Here is an 18,147-nt window from a genome sequence, read left to right as displayed (position 1 = left end):
AATATTTTTACACTTTTCTGACATGTTGAATTCCAATGGAAGAATGGTGGTCGACTGGTTAGCACGCCTCCGTTCACAGTGCAGAGCTCGACTCCTGTTCCAGTCGTCCTGTGCGGAGTTTGCATGTTCTCGTCATGGCTGTATGGGTCTTGTCCGGCTACTCCGGTTTCCTCCCCCATTCCGAAAACATGCATGGCAGGTTAATGGAATACTAAATTGTCCCAAAGTGAGATTGTGCACTGGATGGTTATTAGTCTGTGTGTGCGCCCTGTAATTGGCTGGCAACCATTTCAGGGTGTACTCCACTAACTGCGCAAAGACGGCTGCGACCCTCGTAAAGATAAACAGATTAGGAAATGGAGAAATGAATTTCGATACTTAAATCAGTGCCAGAAATTCAAATTCCGATGGCAGAGCTATACTTTAACACAAAACAATGCACAGATCAACCGGAAATAATCTTTAATAGATACAAACATCTACATAAAACAAATATGCAAGCAGTAAGGTCAAGACAGTTGTGTCACATGGAGTGCTGACTAAAGATCACGGAGATGCATGTTGAGAAATACCAGAATACGGTCTGATATGATAGTACTATTTGTCATTTGACAAGGTTGGCAACAGGGGACTTTACTTGCATGACAGAGCAGCATTTTGTGGATTGTCGTTCTGCTTTGTCGCTCGTGGCGCTGTAAATGTACAGTTGTGTTGATGCACAAAACAAAATCTGCTTTTCCCCTTCGCAAAACACTTGCCCCGTTATGTTCCGGTTCCATTCACACATCTCAACGAGCTGGTTTATACTTTGTGTGCTCAGCAGTGACGTTTGCTGTGGGAACAACACAAGTCAAAATGGCACTAAGAAAAAAATAGTTTAAAAAAACAATGCAATCACAAAAAGAAATATTTCTTGCAGATGCATGCTATGAATGGTCACAGTGACATATTTCAGAGGATTTCTGCTGATGTAGTTAGTTCTGTCAGATGCCTTGAGTGTGAGCAGGAAATTACGGGTCAAAGTGTAGCTACTCTCGCTGTAGTGGTCAGCATCTCAGCTCAATTGCAAAAAAAAAGCCCGCGTCTATTTAAAAATCATTTAAAACAAAAGATAGCTTCCCTCCATCTTTAAATAGCTTATTCTCAAGGATGTCGGTGAGCTGGAGCTCGTCATGCTCATGCTTCCATGACGCGCGTCAATGCTGCCATCTTGTGGCTATTGTGCAACATGGCATAATCAGTGACATTTTATTTCATTGCAATCAAAATATTAAAATATTACCAGTACAGAGTTTTGAGTTTTACATGAGATACTGACCACTATTGGCTTGACTGTCGAGGCATATCCCCGCCCATCAGCATATGCATAGAGTTCAGTGATTCCTGATTTCTTTTAAGTTAAGAATAGAATTGGAGAAGTCATTAAAACAGAATAAGAACCTCAAAAATGAGTCCATCCACTATCACAAAAGCATACTTGTTGAAACATCAATGAGCCCAAGTCTGTCCCACAGGCTTCAGAAATGCTGTCAAACAAGTTTGACCAAAGGAAGATCCCAGAGAAGCACAAGAGAGAAAGGAGCCAGAGAGAAGGGGAGGAGTGTACACTTGAACTTGAACGTGCCGTCATTGGTAGAGCAGGTAGTTCTTGAGAAAAGCTGGCAAGGGCAGCCTTTGAATTTCACTCAGACGTTCTCTCCCTAGAGCCACCCGCACAGAGCGCCGACACAGGTCCATCAGGGACAGAGGTTCAGCTGGGAGAAAAAAAAAGTTACAGGAATGTGACGATTTTACAAATTAATCAAATCACTGCAACAAAATTGCAAATTGTGGGACAATTTAGTGAACGGCTGTCGATAAACACAGAAAACAAAACGCTGTATGAAATAGCAGACCGATGGCAAACACCGTTCGAAGTGGTTAAAGTTCAGTTTGTTGAATGGGAACTAAGCAGAAAATCCATGGCAGTTGGTTCACATTTCCTCCTTGGGCATGAGCGCACATAGAATATATTGTTGTTAAGATTTTTGACATGACTTTCCCTTAACATCGAAATGTTGCCAAACTGTATGAAGGTTTTAGTGTGACATCATAAATCAATATGATTGTTAAAATAAAGTTTAATTTGAATATTACACTAACAAAAATCGAAATGAAACACTTGTTTTTTTCACTCCCATCTTTTTATGAACTGAACTCAAAGACCCAAGACTTTCCATTTACAAACAAGGGGCCAATTTCTCTCAAATATTGTTGAATCTGTTCAAATCTGCAGAATACTCTGCAGAGATGATCAGACCCCCCCCCCCCAGATGTGTTCAGTCAAGACAGCAATTAGAAAGCATGATAATTGCAAAGGTTTGCACCTTAGGGTGCCCACAATAGAAGGCCACCCTAAAATGTGTCATTTTAAAATTGCACAGCACAAAGCCAAAATGCTGTTGGAAACAACTTTGCAGACAATTTATGGTCGGGAAGTTGATCAATTTAAAGGCAACAGTGGTGGACACTCTTGCAGTTAGGATGCCAATATTTATATATATTTTTTTGTTCCGTGTACCTAAACATGAGCATGTAAAACCAAGCATGCAATTCGAACATGAGTGACAAGTGTGGGGTTTCTTTCTCACCAGTAAGAGTGAATGTGTGACCCTCTCTGAACTGTCAATGTAAATGCTTCCATCGATTGTATAAAAGCTGAATCAACACAGAGCAAATCAAATCAAATGTAAACGTCAGCAGGTTGTACTTACGGTCAAGTCCGTTTATGTACCGCATTCGTATTTCACAGTGTCCCCACACGGCGCTCACCACTGGGTAGAGCTTGCGGCCTTTCAGTCCACGGAAGGCCACCCCAAGGTAATGGCCATCCACAATGTAACCCAGAGTCCCTTCGTCCATGTCCAAAACGACTAAGAGGGAGTCTGGTATGATGAACGTGTCATCTGGCTCCAGGAATGACGGGTACGTTTTTCCAGAGTGATTGCTGTCATGGTACAGTTTACTTCTGCACAAGTCCCAACCCCAAGACTCGCTGTTGCTTCCCACCAGCGCCGTGTAGCCCACAGAGTGCAGCGGAGCGTCGCTCGTTGCCACACCCACCACGGCGTGCGTGCCCCTCTGACGCATGGCCCAAATGATTTCCCACACATGCAGTCCCCGTGTATAGCCAACGCGGCCGCGAATGGCATCCGTGCTTTGCGCCACAGGGTGCCTGTGGAAAACTAGTTTGTTATCGTCCTTAACAAAGATGTTGAGCGAGCGGTCGTCGTTGTTCCACGAATGCTGGACCTGCACGTCTGCGCTGGCAGGCGGCATATCCAGCAGCAGGTCCAGTCGAGAAGGCTTGGTGTGATTCAAGGCTTGTAACTCCAGCTTCAGGGGGCTGAACGCCGGATCTCTCATATCAATAGTTTTAATACCACCCGGGACTTTTTGGCCCATACTATGGATATTTAGGGCAGCGGCCTGGTCTTCTTCCTCCTCCCCCCTCCTCAATGTCCACCGGGGGAGTCGTCGAGCTCTGCTCTACCGCTGTGCTCATACAATCCAACAAGCAGGTTTTTGCTCATCTGTCTGTGTTTTCAGAAGGTCACGATGTGGTTTGGACAGCCTACCTGGAAAGATGCCACGAGAAAAAAGCAACTTAGACTGACCAGTTCATTATGCTATTTTGCATTCAAGAATCCAGAATGTTTCCCCTTGCCTTTACTACGACTTTGGCTTTCCATCCATTCGTAAACTTGGTCATTGTTACAACTTTGGTCTATTTGGTTCACATATACTATATAGGAAAAAATATGTATTTGCTTATTCGGCAGCATTATGTGACAATGCCAACTTCAGTTCACTGAAAGTGTTGGACTGTTTACAATTAAAATGGTTATTGACAAAACTGAGATTACGCAGAACTGTGGTTTTCAAACTATGATTCCCAGACCCACAAGAAACGTTTGGGTGAGGCTGGATAATTCATCAAAATCTCATCACGATTTTGAGTTGGTTTCTCACCATTTAAAAAAAAACAAAAAAAACAATGAATATATTGAATTGCGTGATGTGTGTGTGCGTGTAATTTCCTGCATTGAAAAAGCACTCAGAATGTGTGACTTGAAACAAATGTGCCATGCATGTGATTGGACACACGGGTGACCTACAACGTGATCAAAAAATCTATTAGAAGTAATTTGTTCCTGCTTCATTTATGATTTTTGGGTACGTCCTGCAGCAAGACTGTGCAATTGGGAAATGTGCTGCTGGGAAGGCCTCTAATTGAATTGTAGACAAGAGTTCATTGAGAAGGGCCTTAGCTCGTCTTCTAAAAGCAAGTAAACAACCATTTAAGTGGGTCATGTCTCCTCAATGACTGGAAAACAGGAGGGGATGAAAAAGCAAGCAGCGGGTGGCCAGCATTTGAATGTAAACAATCTTTCTCTGAATGCTTGTCCAGCATTCAGAAAGATTAAATCGTGTTCATTCACACACGTCACCATTTCGATTCCCCTCGGTAAAGTGCCACATTTTGACAAACAACTAAATAACCTCGACAAAATAAAAACAACTTAAAAATAAACACACCCACTGAAAAATTTGTTTTGTATTTTGGGCTGTGATTCTGGCCTGGCCTGGACTGGGCAGGTTGGCGTTCCACGTTTGGGACTGATTCAAGATGCAAGAAAAAGAGCTGAATGGATTTGCTGGTCGAAGGAAACGCAGCACCGTATATGTTGGGATGCGCATACTTGTTTCATTTGTTAAATTAACAGTTTTGTGGTCTACAAAGTACAGGTCATAATTACATAAATTACGGGAAGTTCAGATACAGCCAAGCAGACCAGTGATGATGTCATCTCTCGCTTTCTACCCACATTCTTGCTGCTATAGGCTGTAAATTTCCCTAGTGTGGGACAAATAAGGGACATCTTAAATCTTACCAGTTCAGAACTGGCACAGCAACAGGACTTCAGAACATTTATTCTCACATCATATAGAGTGAATGATTTTCTCCATAGTTGATCAATACAATATTTGTGATAGATTTCAACCAGTTTTACAGGATACTATTTTCATTTTAATTGCATTCTTCATTTGCCAGACTATAGGCCGCTACTTCTTTCCCCTCGCTTTGAAACAGACGTTTAATTTCTCACAGTTCACGAATGTTTACCGACGAGCCTCAAAGCCGTCAATAGATGCAGCCATAGTCTCGTCAGTTCAATTAAACTGTCCGAGTCCACCCGCGTATTGAATCTGCATCAGCGAGTTGTGGTTGAAGTGCACAGGGGGGAGTAGGGTGCCTGAGGAGAGAGAATGCAGAAGTTTTTCTGTGTAGCGGTACACGCGGCTGTGTGGGGCAATCATTAGCGAAAATAAGCATCTCAAGTCAGGTCATGAGCATAGGGAACGAGCACCATTGATACAGCTCTCTGCAGCATGACCCTGGTCTAAATTTGTAATTTCCTCATGCAACAAAATGAACAGACAGAGAAAGTTTCTGGGATATTACTATGTAATTAGCTGTGTTTGGTTATGGTTAAAAAAAAAAAAGTTGAAAAAAAAATCTGAAATCTTTCTTTGCAAATATCCCATCACACCTGTGGTTATTAATGAGAAGCGGCCAATATATGTAAAAATGTGTTTCGTGGATCAATTTAGCTGTTGTGTCTCAATCAAAAGCCTTTTGTAGTGAAGGAATTATGTATGTTTATACCACGCTTTGTGACAGATTTCTGTTGTGCCGAATGCTTACAAGACTACCCGTCAAAAGTATTTAGTAAATCGATACCTGTAATTGTAGTCGAGATAAACTGCCTTCTATAGTAATGCTTCATTTGCCTTTAACTTTGTATCCTATGTAGTATAATAGATCTGATAGCTGTTGTGATGAAGATTAATTGAATAATAAATTTTAAAATGACCTTCAAAAATAACCACATACTGAAATTCAATCAGAGGTTTTTGAGGGAGAAAAAAATAAAAAATAAACGCACTTAGATTTCAGCCCTAGTCTTAACATATATGAAATGTTTTTGTGAAAATACCCTAATAACACATCTTGTCGGTGTTTGGCAGTCTCTTGCAACTTGGCCAATGCTTGCAGCAGACAGTCGCGTGCTTCTACTAGCGGAAACAAAACACAAAGTGTGAACAACAATCGCCTCAAGCCTCAACCGTGAAACCATTTTTATATCGCATGGACATGGTGCCAATACAAGCCCCCAGCCCTCCGCATTCAATTTCATGGCGCAGTCAAGTACGTAGTTTATACGACGCTCCGCTATCACGTCATGTAAAGCGAGTACCAAAAAAAAAAAGAGCCCATTGCATTCTGACCAATTCACCGAATCATACCCGTCATTTATTATTTTACCTTATGTTAACTGTTTTGTAAAGCGCTTTGTTACAGCTGCCGCTGTTGTGAAAGCGCTATATAAATCAGCATGTATTGTATTGTATGTATTTAATGGAAACGGTATGGCGCATGATGTCGCGAAACAAGTATCCTCGACCCAATGCAGACAACTCAGCCAAACGGGATTATATTTATAACGTTACAATTAGAAGCCATGAACAGAGTCAGTTTCACATTGTGTTTTCTATGACAAGATAGGATTTTGGGAGGAAAGCAAACAAGTCCGGCGCACTGAACACTACCCAAGACAGTTATGTTGCAAAAGCAGTAGCGCCTTTTTCAAAAACCGCGAAAATGATCCCTGACCCAAAGTGTGCATTTCCAGGCAACAAATATTTTGCAGTGGTCACCTTGCCTCACCTGGACAACTGTGGGTGAATTGAGAACATGAACAAGCTAGAAATGCTGCACGCAAGATTTATGTGACACGTCAAAATCAAATCAGTGCTTTTTATGGGTTGGGTGAGTTGGAAGATCGCGCTAGAACTGTGGCGTTCGTCTCTGCCAGGAATTGTCAGATGTTCAGAGGCCTGTTGTCACAGTGAAGCAGGCATGAGGTGTATTGCCACAACTCTAGGAATAGGCCAAGCAAGGCGAGGCTTCAGAGTGGGTCTCAAACAAAAGTCAGAGTCTCAGGTTTGATCGCCTTCGCAATTTTGACAGTTTTAAACTCGTACTGGAATTCATTAACACTGTTCTCACAATGTTATGTTTATGACTCATTCCATATTTGCACTACACCCCTATTGTAATCCTGCTCCTTATGGTTGTCTTGTCACCATTTAGCCTACAATCATATCCCCTTCCGTGTATACGTGAACCTTTAGCCGAAGCCCCTAAATCTTCATTTTCCCCATCACCAAGTCTCTCATCCAATAAACAAAGCATGTGCATTAGGACCTTTTCACGAAAAGACCGGATCGAGTGATCGTTCAACCCACATTGAAGGCGAAAACCTGGGTTTTAAAAAATTGTGACCAGTCCTGAAACTTTTCGGATACGCCTCGTCAACTGACGACCGGGTGGTGTTTTCTCAAATAAACCAGACAGTAGCACAACCATCACCGTCAGTAAACACGTAACGCCTTGTCATGCTAGTCAACGCGTGAGCTAATCTTTCGACTGGGCCGTCTCGACCTCAATTGTGGGTTAAAAAACAGGACACCTACGTGAAAAACCTCACCACACGCACCGCAAAACAAGCAACGCGGTAGTTGTATTAAAAGAGCTTATGAAAATGAAGGGCTGCGAACCAGATTCCAGCGTCTCAAATGAACGTTGGAGACACGAGCAGGTGTGTGTTCGTGTTCGACATTTGTGAAAATCGGAATCCAACATGAAAGAACCAGACGCTTGTACAGATACCGTAGACGCCAACCAAAAAATGGCTAGATGAAAGGGGTTTATTTTTTTCTTTTTTGAACAGCCCTTGCGTTTAGAATCAGCCAGACGGAAGCCACGATGTGTGTTTACTGTTTAGCGTTCGGATGCTGTTTCCCGGTCGGCGTACTTACCTTTACCCATCCGAGTCCGGACGACCTGAATTAGGTGAAGTGACAACGGCTGCTAGCTAACATATCTCGGGTCACGTGACGAAGTGCTCCCAGCTGCTGCTGTGCTCGTTAGGACCTCCCCGTTCTCGTCACTGACAACGAAGACGCACATCGAAATCCGTCGGTGCTGCCGTTCTGATCGTTTATTTAATTAATATGGGTAATTTAATTTAGGCACCGACATTACTCATAATTTTTTTCTTCTTTTAAGATAACCAGACATTTAACCATATACTAAATCAAGTTAACCACCAATCCTGCACTTTTAAAAAACTATCAAGATTAAATTAATTCCATCGACTCAATTTTAGAAATACAATACTATTTTACATTTTAGTATTATGTTAATTACAATATTGCATCCATCCATCCATTATCTGTAACAAATCAATGTATGCCAATATTCCAATCCTCAATTCAATATTAATTCAGCAAATTTTTTGAATCTATTCAGCAACTGGTCAGTTGGGGGTGCTTTAGGCTTTGCTGTCTTTCCCCTTTTTTAGGCTTTAGTTTTTCAGTGAATCATATATAACTCATGTTTTTATTCATTCATTCATTCATTCATCTTCCGAGCCGCTTGTTCCTCACTAGGGTCGCGGGGGGTGCTGGAGCCTATCCCAGCTGTCTTCGGGCAGTAGGCGGGGGACACCCTGAATCGGTTGCCAGCCAATCGCAGGGCACACAGAAACGAACAACCATTCACACTCACACTCACACCTAGGGACACTTTAGACACTTTACAATTAGCCTGCCACGCATGTTTTTGGAATGTGGGAGGAAACCGGAGCACCCGGAGAAAACCCACGCAGGCCCGGGGAGAACATGCAAACTCCACACAGGGAGGCCGCAGCTGGAATCGAACCCGGTACCTCCGCACTGTGAAACCAACGTGCTAACCACTGGACTACCGGGCCGCCCCATGTTTTTATTATTATTATTATTGTACTGTTCTTTATTTTAGATGTTCACATATTCAAATGGGAATAAAAATAAATACTAACACATTCTCAACAGGAACTGTAATCTACGGTATTTGTAATTCACAAAATGGGGATACATAATGATTTTTTCAAATCTTAAAAGATTTTCTTTTTTAATCTGCGATAGCCTACAGCACGCCCCGCGAGTTTTGTGAGGATGAGCGGATAAGAAGATGGATGGATGGAATCTTTGGAAGATACACATAAAGATAACAAATTCAGGCATTTTAACACTTTGGGTCATATTATGTGTGGAGTGCTCCAATAATCTCAACACGACACCCCCACACGTTTTTCTCTCCCTCAGTGTTTCCTCACGAGGGCGGTCAGTGATGGGAGTTGTGGTGGGCTTTGGTCGCAGACGGTGCTGTGGATGCACTTGACCTCTCAGGGGTCACATTAGGTTTATTTATCAAAAATTGTATTTTTCATCATTTATTTTATTCAGTGGTGAGGTGTTTATTGTGAAAATTACTCTTCCCCAATTTACTTTGTTACTATGTGTAAGAGTGTTTTGAAAGGCTGGAGAGAGGTTGTGTGAAAATAAACAATCAAACAAACAAATAAATTAACAAACAACACTTAAAATCGAAGTAGAGTCCAACTTTTTCTTTACAATAAAATGTTCTACTGGCCTAACTACTCTAATCACGGCCGTTTGGTTAATATTGCATTTGTGTAATATGAATTAAGCAGCAAAACCCACTTGTTTATATCCAGTCATTTTGTCACGTGCCTGTTGACTGAAAATGACATCACAGTTGCTCAGGGTCACGTAACGACCAATCATAGCAGGTGGCAAAATGGTTGCCCTTTGAGATTATTAAACGCAGTATGAATGACAAGAAATGCCATTGTTAGCACCTTTCTTCTCCTCCTTGCGCCTGTCTCCTGATGAAAAAGCCAATGTTTCCCTGCAGCAATGTGCTGAGCTCGGTGATAATCTCAGGGCCTTCCTACAGCGGAGGAGAGTAAAGCAAAATGCTCACTGCCTCTGCTTCAGACGTCGATTAAGCGCCCCCTTCCTGGCTGGGAAAAGTGCGTGCAGCGATTGTGAATGATTGCATGCAGTGTCAGTTGCTTGGCCAATCTACAGAAGACCTTGCTTTAAAGATGACATGGAAAAAAAATTTAATGGTTTTAATAAATAAAAATATTTGGCTCTCTAGATTGCCCGCCCTCCCATCAAGGTGTCAAATCAAACAACCAAGTAAGATTTTATGAACACAACTGCAATATAACGCAGGAGACTTTTTTAAAAATACATGGACCATGAATTAAAATGACCCCAACGTGCATTTTAAGGCACATCTTCCTTCAAATATACAGAGTGTAGCACCAAAAAAAAAAAGGCCTGTGTCCACATAATTGAAAATTAAGAAAAGAAAGAGCAAAGCAACGACGCTGTTGCCAGGTGGGCACTGGCTGCTAGCAGTTAGCCAACGAATGCCGCACACTTGTTTTGTATCATATCATGATGATGCATTAATTAACTCGTGGTTTCTTAGTGCCCTTAATTAGCGAAAGAATATGACTTTAGGATGGCACAATATTAACGTTGGTAGCAAATCTGTGGCGGCAATAAAAACTGGGATAGTTAGGACAAATCCGAGAAGTTACGTCAAGGTCGCTACCATGCCACTGTGTGCTGCGTATGCATACTTCAAATGAAGGCTAAGAAATGCGATTGCACTGGTGTCATGTGTAATTTGGTAAACTTTTATTTTGAAGTTAGCCTTTGTGTCAACGCCTTGTTATGGGTTATGAGTATGTTTGCATCTTCCTTGACATGTCTAAATGATGCCGCTTACACTAAATAAACTGCTCCAGGAAAAAAGAAGTCGTTTGTCATTTTTTATTTTTAATCTGAGGTATCTGAATTACTGAAGGAGTTATATGAGTATCACAAAGTGCAAGCGAGAAATAGAACAAGAGAAGGTATTGTGAACCCATGTGTCCCGGGAACAATGTAAAAATTCCTGGTTATGTAGGAAGCCAAAATAGAGAAAAGCCAGTAATCGGTACAGCCTTGTACTGGCCCACACTGCACACAGTGTAGCGTACGAAGGACTGGCTCCATGAGTGAAAATGATTGAATTGCCTTTACAGTGTCTCAATTTTTCCCCACACTCTGGGATCTGCGCCTGTAACCAGACTCACCATTGGCCGGGCAGTATATGAGATGAGATTAATTGTAGCTATTCTACATAAAATAGGACCTACCTATCAAAATAGGCTAAATTCAGCATGAGGAGGTGTAGAGGTTTATAAAGTCTAATAATTCTTGATCCTTGTGGTATTTTGACAAAATAAAATCACACGTATGTTCCTAAAACAAATTGTTTGATCCAATAGTTAGACATCAGACCTTGTACCCCATTAGGATACAAAATGTTAAATTCATATTTAATGTGAAAATATGCATTGACGCATGGCCTAATATTCAGTGCTGCCATCTGTTACCATCATAACAGGAACACTGCTTTGGGACAAGGATAGACTGTTGACATCTGCCGCAAGCTCTGACAATGTCTACGTTTACTGTAATGTTTTCATTACAGGCAGTAATATTGCAACATTTTTAAGTGATGAAAGAATTGGTCAACTGTCTCCTTTAAAACCTTAATAAATTAATCTTGAATCTGATTCATCTTTAAAAAAAAGTGGACACAAGGGTCAATTATGTATCTTATGCCATTTAGCATTGAATTGTTCTGCCTGCCACTATACGTCACTGGCATCGATAGATGACCAAAGATACATTACTTGTAAATAGTTTGACAATAAATCACGATTGGATCATTTCTCCCCACTCAAAAAGTGGTTGGGAACCATTGACATAACTCACGACAAGATACATTGTGTTTGATTCACCCCATTGCTGAGAATGCTGCTAGTGGTATGAAAGAGTTGCTGTTAGAGGCATTTTCCCTGCAGGTGTCAGAGTACAGAAGAGAGGGCTCTGCGGACTCATGCAGCATTGCAGCACTGCATGCTAACATGCATACAAGCTATTTATTCTCTCACGTGAGTATAACACTGCAGTTTTTGCTCAGCTATAGCTAGCAACTGATCAGGACAGTGGCAAGTAGCATGCGGCTGATCCCACATAATCGGTGACATTTACCATGATTCAGCAATATTCCATTTTACCAGGTCAGTAAATAGTGGTAAAACACAGCAAGTATGCAATGAAGAATATGCCCCCCCCCCCAAAAAAAAGAAAGTGCAAAGCTGCTCTTGTTTTATTTACTTATTTTTTGCTCCACACAACAAGCGGGTTCAAGTCCAGCCCGGGGCTGCTCAAAGTCATGTCCTCCTGCAGTGAGAAGAACAAAGTACTGCACTGCTGCAGCAAAAGCTGATGGCTCATACACACACATTTTCAAAATGCTTGGCACTGGAAGAACAGAAGGAGTAGCTGAAGCTCAGTCATTGACTAAACGTTGCACAATGTCACATTTGCCGCACTAGACAGCGCGCACAAACAATTTCACTGAACCTAAACGTTTGTATTGTAGTACGTTGCAGGCAAGCCGACTGGATTCAAAGCGGTCCAAGCACTGCCTGATGAAAAAAAAAAGGGCCACGGAGTAATGACAGTGAAGGCTTCATGGTGAAATTCCTTCAACTTTCAGTTTTTTCAACTGTATTTCTACAATCCTTGAAAGGTCAATTTTAGTCATAGTCTAATCATAACCCTCTGGCACTGGAAAGTCAACCCATTATGAAAGCTTGACTCAGTAGCAGCATTTTAACATTCTTATATGGTCCATCCGCCTTTCCATTTTTTTGTTGAGCACTAATCCTCTTTATAGACATAGGTGAGATGGAGACTGTCCTAGCTGACTTTGGGCAAAACGTGGCATTTACCCTGGACTGGCCACCAGCAAATCACATATAGACCAACAAGCATTGGTCAGAGTCAATTTAGAATACAGGTATCAAAGTCATGGCCCGGGGGCAGATCTGGCCCGCCAGATGATTTTATGTGGCCCGCGAAAGCAATTCAAGCATGTCAATTTCCATGATGCTTGCTAAAGTCTGAACCAAAAATTTGAATTGTCATATATAATGTAATAATTTTCATGTTTGAGCGATCCATTATTCTTGACATCTGATGTCAAAACTAGTTATCTATCTATTTGTTGTTCGCTGTGTATGTAATATGTGGAGGTGGTTAAACATTTACAGTATATGGTTTTACAAAATTCACAGTCATAATGGCCCTCGAAGAGAATCCGTAATTACAATGTGGCCCGTGACAAAAATGCGTTTGACACCACTGATTTAAAAGCTTCAATGAACCTAACATCTCGGAGTACCCGAAGAAAACAAGCAAATCCACACAAGCAAGCGAGAGCTGAGATATGAACCCCAAACTCCACAAGTGTGAAGCAGGAGTTTTAAACACACGTTGAACATGCTTTATTCTAAAAGGTCATACAAGTAAGAAATAAGTTAACAGTTTTTCCCAGAGTCACTCATCGTATCGACCTTACTGCAGCAGGTAACAGCATGAATTTAGTTCCTACTCAGTGATGGTGTAAATGTGAGTGTGTATCGTTGTCTGTCGCTATACAGTATGGGTGCCCAGTGATTGGTACGCCACCAATCCTGGGCGTAGAATAGCATGTTTCATGTCACACTTGTGTGGGTTTTCTCTGGGTGCTTTGGTTTCTTCCCACATTCCAAAAATATACATGTTGAATCCGCCGTACACCGAGCAATGTGACCAAACACGACTTAAGTGGACTACAACTACAGTTGGCAACGTTTCACCCCACACTGAGAGATTAAGCACTGCTCATCTACCGAAGCACTGCATTGGGTAAACAGTGACCCTGTTTTGGAGTTTGAGGCTCAACATGCAATATCCTCAATTCTTTTTTTTTCCAATTGTACCACAAAAACATCGCATGATTGTCAAGAAAGAAACAGATTGCAACAAAGAGAGGAAACGGGCAACAATAAATACAATAAGTGGTGCGGATAGAAGTTGGCAGACTCTTTCTACGACACATAGGTACATATTGAATTACACTTTTTGTTCCCCAAAAATATATATATACATATCTCGAAAGTTCAGTCCGGTTCGGAGTGCCATCAATTCGGACACACATTTTCTACATGATGTTAGATCCATTTAAAAATGTTTAATTTAGGAAATTACACCGTAGTTTTTTTTTTCAAAATCTACTTTTAAATTTGATGCTCGTAGCACTTCAGCTCTGATTGCTTGAAAAAAAAAAGTTTGTCACACTGTGCACAGTCATGGATGAATTGGTTTGATCAATTAAAGCTTTCAAGAAAGGATAAAGAAGCTTTCCAGGCACATCAGAGGTTTGAGTTTACGCTCTCGTATGGGATAGCAGCAGGCCCGTTTCGGGTGAGTGTCATTCTCTGAGGTTTTTGCAGAGTGACGGCGGGAGCCTAAAAGGCCTGCAAAGGAGGACCAAGAGGAGGGAGAGAGAGCGAGCGAGAGAGGAGGTTGACCCTGGAGGTTGCAGTCCCCTTTAAAAGTCCCATCTCGCTTGGATACGCAAAGCTCATGCAGGATCTGCTGCGGCACTAGGGGAACACTGCTGAGCTGTGCACTTTGGGCTGCCAGCAAGCGTGCAGAGGAAAGGAAGGCTGGGAGGGAGGGGGTGGTGGTGCTCACAGAAGGAGGAGGGTGGGGGGGGGGGGGGGAGAGAAAAAGAGAGAGAGTGCAAACAATGTCATTTTGTTCTGGAGGTAATGCTGCAGTCAACTTTGCAGCACCACGAGGGCACATCATCACACCGAGAGGCTCGCCGAAGTTTTCCTGCTTCGTCGTTGCTGATGAAACCCGACACTCGTCCGCAGGTACGCATTTCACACCTCTCATATGCTTTCTGCTTGCATCTCCGCATCCGTCCTACACTTTTGAAGACGGCCTCGCAGCAGATGACATAAGTACGTGCATGCCTACCATCTCATCACTTTCCGCCTCCTCTGCACCACCGGCCTGTCGTCAGCCAGATGGCTCGCCGGCCAGCTGTGCTCATCTGTTCTCTCGTCCATGTTTAACACATGCTACCGGCTTGAAATAGCAACCAGCGTGCCTACTGAAAGGGTTCTCCTTTGAAATAAGAAGTTCAGAATGGCTAAATAGTTCAGACTTTTGAGAGAGAACAATCCACGTTTTCTACTTTTTGAAGGTTTCGTTTTGACAGTTTGCGCTACTAAAACGGATGCATGAGTGCTTACAAGGCCGGCCAGAGAGTGAGGCTATAGTATCCTGCGTGGGACAGGCGAGCTGTGGTGCAGTCATGAAGTTTAGCGCTACTCCTACTTTTCTTTAAAGACAGCTCCCTTCATGCTTGCCGGAAAAAGTACCGGTAATCATGCGATTTTGTATTGGATTTGACTATAGAAATAAAAATGCATTCGTCTTTTAATCGACAATATATAAACTGTTCTCCAAGATAGCCGCATTGGTCACGTGTGACGCTTCCAGAGAAGCAAAATTTGAACATGCAGCTTTTTACTGAGTGAGTCCTGCCAGCTCAGTATGCCGGTCGACTCTACACTGAGTTCATGTCAGGTAACTGTGCTAAGTCCTTGGAAAGAGTCGTCAGGCGGCTCTGTGTGAAACACACACCTCCACAGAGATGTCTCCTTACTGCACCAGGATGAAGGCGTAGGGGAAAAAAAGCTAACTGTAGTATTATTACCAAAAAAAAAAAAAATTATTGTACAACACCACATCTGGTGGCTGACATCATCAAGAAACATCCGCAGTTTCCCCTGCTCATACTTCCAACAGAGACAGATGCAAGGGGAGTCTGCCGCACTCACCTGATATTTCTTACACCCCCTCCCCCATTTCTCTTTTCCCTCCATCTCTACTTTCTAGTGTCTCTCAGAGGTACAGTAGCCCAGCACAGCGACTTACCGGCATGCTTTCCAACCTTACAATTCTCCCCCTTCGCCCCTCCCCTGCTGAAAAAGTATGCAGCACTTGCACTCATCATCACCATCCTCCTCCTTGAGCAATTTGCCTGAGTGAGGAGGAGAGGAGGGAGAGAGCAGCAGTGCAGCAATCCTGCAATGCCCTACAGCATCAGCTGACTTCCTGCAGTGCTGACACACACACACTGCAGGTAGACTGCAATTGGGACCTTTAGCCGAGTTTGTACAGACACTTATACCCCCCTCCCCCCCACCCACCCACCCACCTTGGGATGGTGCATTGTCCCATTCCAGCACTCCAGTTGCGATGATGTAATCAATGCAGCAAGCTTTGAACTTGCTGGGCTGCGAGTTCCTCTCTCCTTGCCCCTCTCTACTCCAGCAATGTCCCATCAAATACAATAAATAAATAATAATAGCAAGAAAGAGTTCCCATAATGCTCGTCCACGTTTTACCGAAAAAGTTGACGCTTGCGTCCATTTTGGAACAACTGTAAAAAAAAAAAAAAAATTAAATGGCCAGTGCAGTGCGGTGCAGCGTTGCATCACCGGCTCCAATAAAAGACAGCAGTGGTCCGCGGACAAAAATCATCCTTTTTTTCAGCATCCATTCCATTTCCTGTTAGCATGGAAAAGATAAACAACCGTGCAGTGCTAAAAGTGCTTTCTGGGCACAAGATCAGTGACTTGGCTCTCGCTTTGATAAAGGTCATCATCAGTCTGCTGCCTGATGCGGTGAACAGAAACGTGCACTCGGCCACTTCCAGGATGCTCGGGGAGCCAGACTGAGCATATTGTTGCAGGTGAGTTTTGCTGAGCTGGTTCTTGCCGCTGCAACTAGAATCTGCCTGGTGATCAACTTCCACTACAGCATCTGTGATGAACTGGCTTCACCCTCTGAGGATGGGGGTGGAGGTTGTACGCAAGCAGCAGAGCAGCACTGCATAATTAGCCCTCACTGACGCTGATGAATCTGCACATCTGATCGAGGTTTTACGTGTCAAGTTGGGGGGGGGGGGGCATGCTCAGCAGATTTGGACATGTCCGTATAATCCGTATCTATTGAGTAAGCCTTGTCTGAAATTCCTGTGTCATATAATGCCCTATCATAAATTAGCATACTGCTTCATTACTGCGTTAATGGGCTATTCATTTGACACTATGTCAAAGAGCAAGTTGGCTATTCAGAATGTAAATATACTACTCTGACCGAATTCAGTATTTTATAGGTACCTCATCACAAGACATTTAACTAACTTTAAAAAAAAACTAAATTACATTTTTAATATCCTACATATAAAGTACAACTCACGTGGCTCTACAGCCTTACCGTGCGTGTGTGATGACCATTTCCGTTACCTTTTTTTTTTGTCAGGGACACTGAACTGGTTCTGCAGTTCACAATTTACAGTTTGAGTTACCAAATATGGTTCCATGCAATAAAAAAAAACGGCTTTCAAATATAGAGCAAGGTCCAAATCTTTGCTAAAATGCAAAAAGTGTAAGCGTAAGAGTGCATTTTTTATTGGTTGATTTGTTTTTAGCTGCAAACGACAAGAAACACTGAATTTTAAGACATTGTGTTAATAGATATTTATTAAAATAGATGTATTTTCTTTTTACCGGTAATTTGACAAAAAAGTGGCACATCCAAAATGATTCACTTTCTCAATACAGGCAATATAATGTTGTAAATTTTGACTCAAAATGGTCCAAAAATTGATATGAGTAATCTTTAATACAACAATGAAATTAGAGGAATTACATAATTACCGTAGAACGTTTTTGATGTTTGGGGAAAACAAAAGAAAAACAAATTAAGAATACGGTGACCTGGATGGCTGTCAATCGACACAGACAAAACACTTATTTTCCTTTAGAAATTAATTTTTTTACGTTAGTATTTATTATGTGGCAGTAAGTTTAGAAATTATTTACGCAGTTATTCTATGAGGCTAATAATGTTTTTCATGAATATTTCCAAACACATCTTATCTTTTTGACACTTTTCTGTGTTACTTCCAAGAAAAGATACCCATTCAACATAAATCACTTTCCCACACTTGAACAAGTGTGTGAACTATTTTGGCCTTTCCTTGTATATATTTACAATACTTTTACATACAGTTAAATGATAGCACCAGAAAGTCTTTTCTCTTCCTGGTCAAACAAAAAAGACAAAAAGGTCATTGCCCTCAGGCAAACAGGAATTCAGTTTTATGGCCGATACCTGTCCAAAGCTCATTACGTTGGCTTTCTGTAA

General features: G+C 42.1%; 1 protein-coding gene and 1 long non-coding RNA gene across 6 annotated transcripts in view; one reads left to right on the top strand and one right to left on the bottom strand.

Annotated features, from left to right (window-relative positions):
* Nucleotides 1-445: 445 nt before the first annotated feature.
* Nucleotides 446-18,147, bottom strand: part of spsb1 (splA/ryanodine receptor domain and SOCS box containing 1) — a 28,830-nt gene continuing 11,128 nt past the window's right edge. For 2 of the 5 annotated variants that reach the window (XM_052058483.1, XM_052058486.1), the window contains exons 3-4: nucleotides 2,754-3,617; nucleotides 446-1,754 (exon numbers count right to left, since the gene is read on the bottom strand). In XM_052058483.1, the coding sequence (XP_051914443.1) occupies nucleotides 1,627-1,754; nucleotides 2,754-3,444 (819 nt within the window). In that variant the 5' untranslated portion in view covers nucleotides 3,445-3,617 and the 3' untranslated portion in view covers nucleotides 446-1,626. Of the gene's footprint in view, nucleotides 1,755-2,753; nucleotides 3,618-5,150; nucleotides 6,358-7,926; nucleotides 8,074-18,147 lie in introns of those variants that run through there. The other 3 variants (XM_052058482.1, XM_052058485.1, XM_052058484.1) reach the window with 3 other exon arrangements.
* LOC127596234 (uncharacterized) lies at nucleotides 14,668-16,768 on the top strand. Its single transcript, XR_007961421.1, has 2 exons — nucleotides 14,668-14,795; nucleotides 16,593-16,768. It is a non-coding gene; the product is annotated as an uncharacterized LOC127596234 (long non-coding RNA).

Source organism: Hippocampus zosterae, chromosome 2 (assembly GCF_025434085.1).
Source record: "Hippocampus zosterae strain Florida chromosome 2, ASM2543408v3, whole genome shotgun sequence".
Taxonomy (NCBI): Eukaryota; Metazoa; Chordata; class Actinopteri; order Syngnathiformes; family Syngnathidae; genus Hippocampus; species Hippocampus zosterae.
This window is presented reverse-complemented; position numbering and strand designations above follow the sequence as displayed.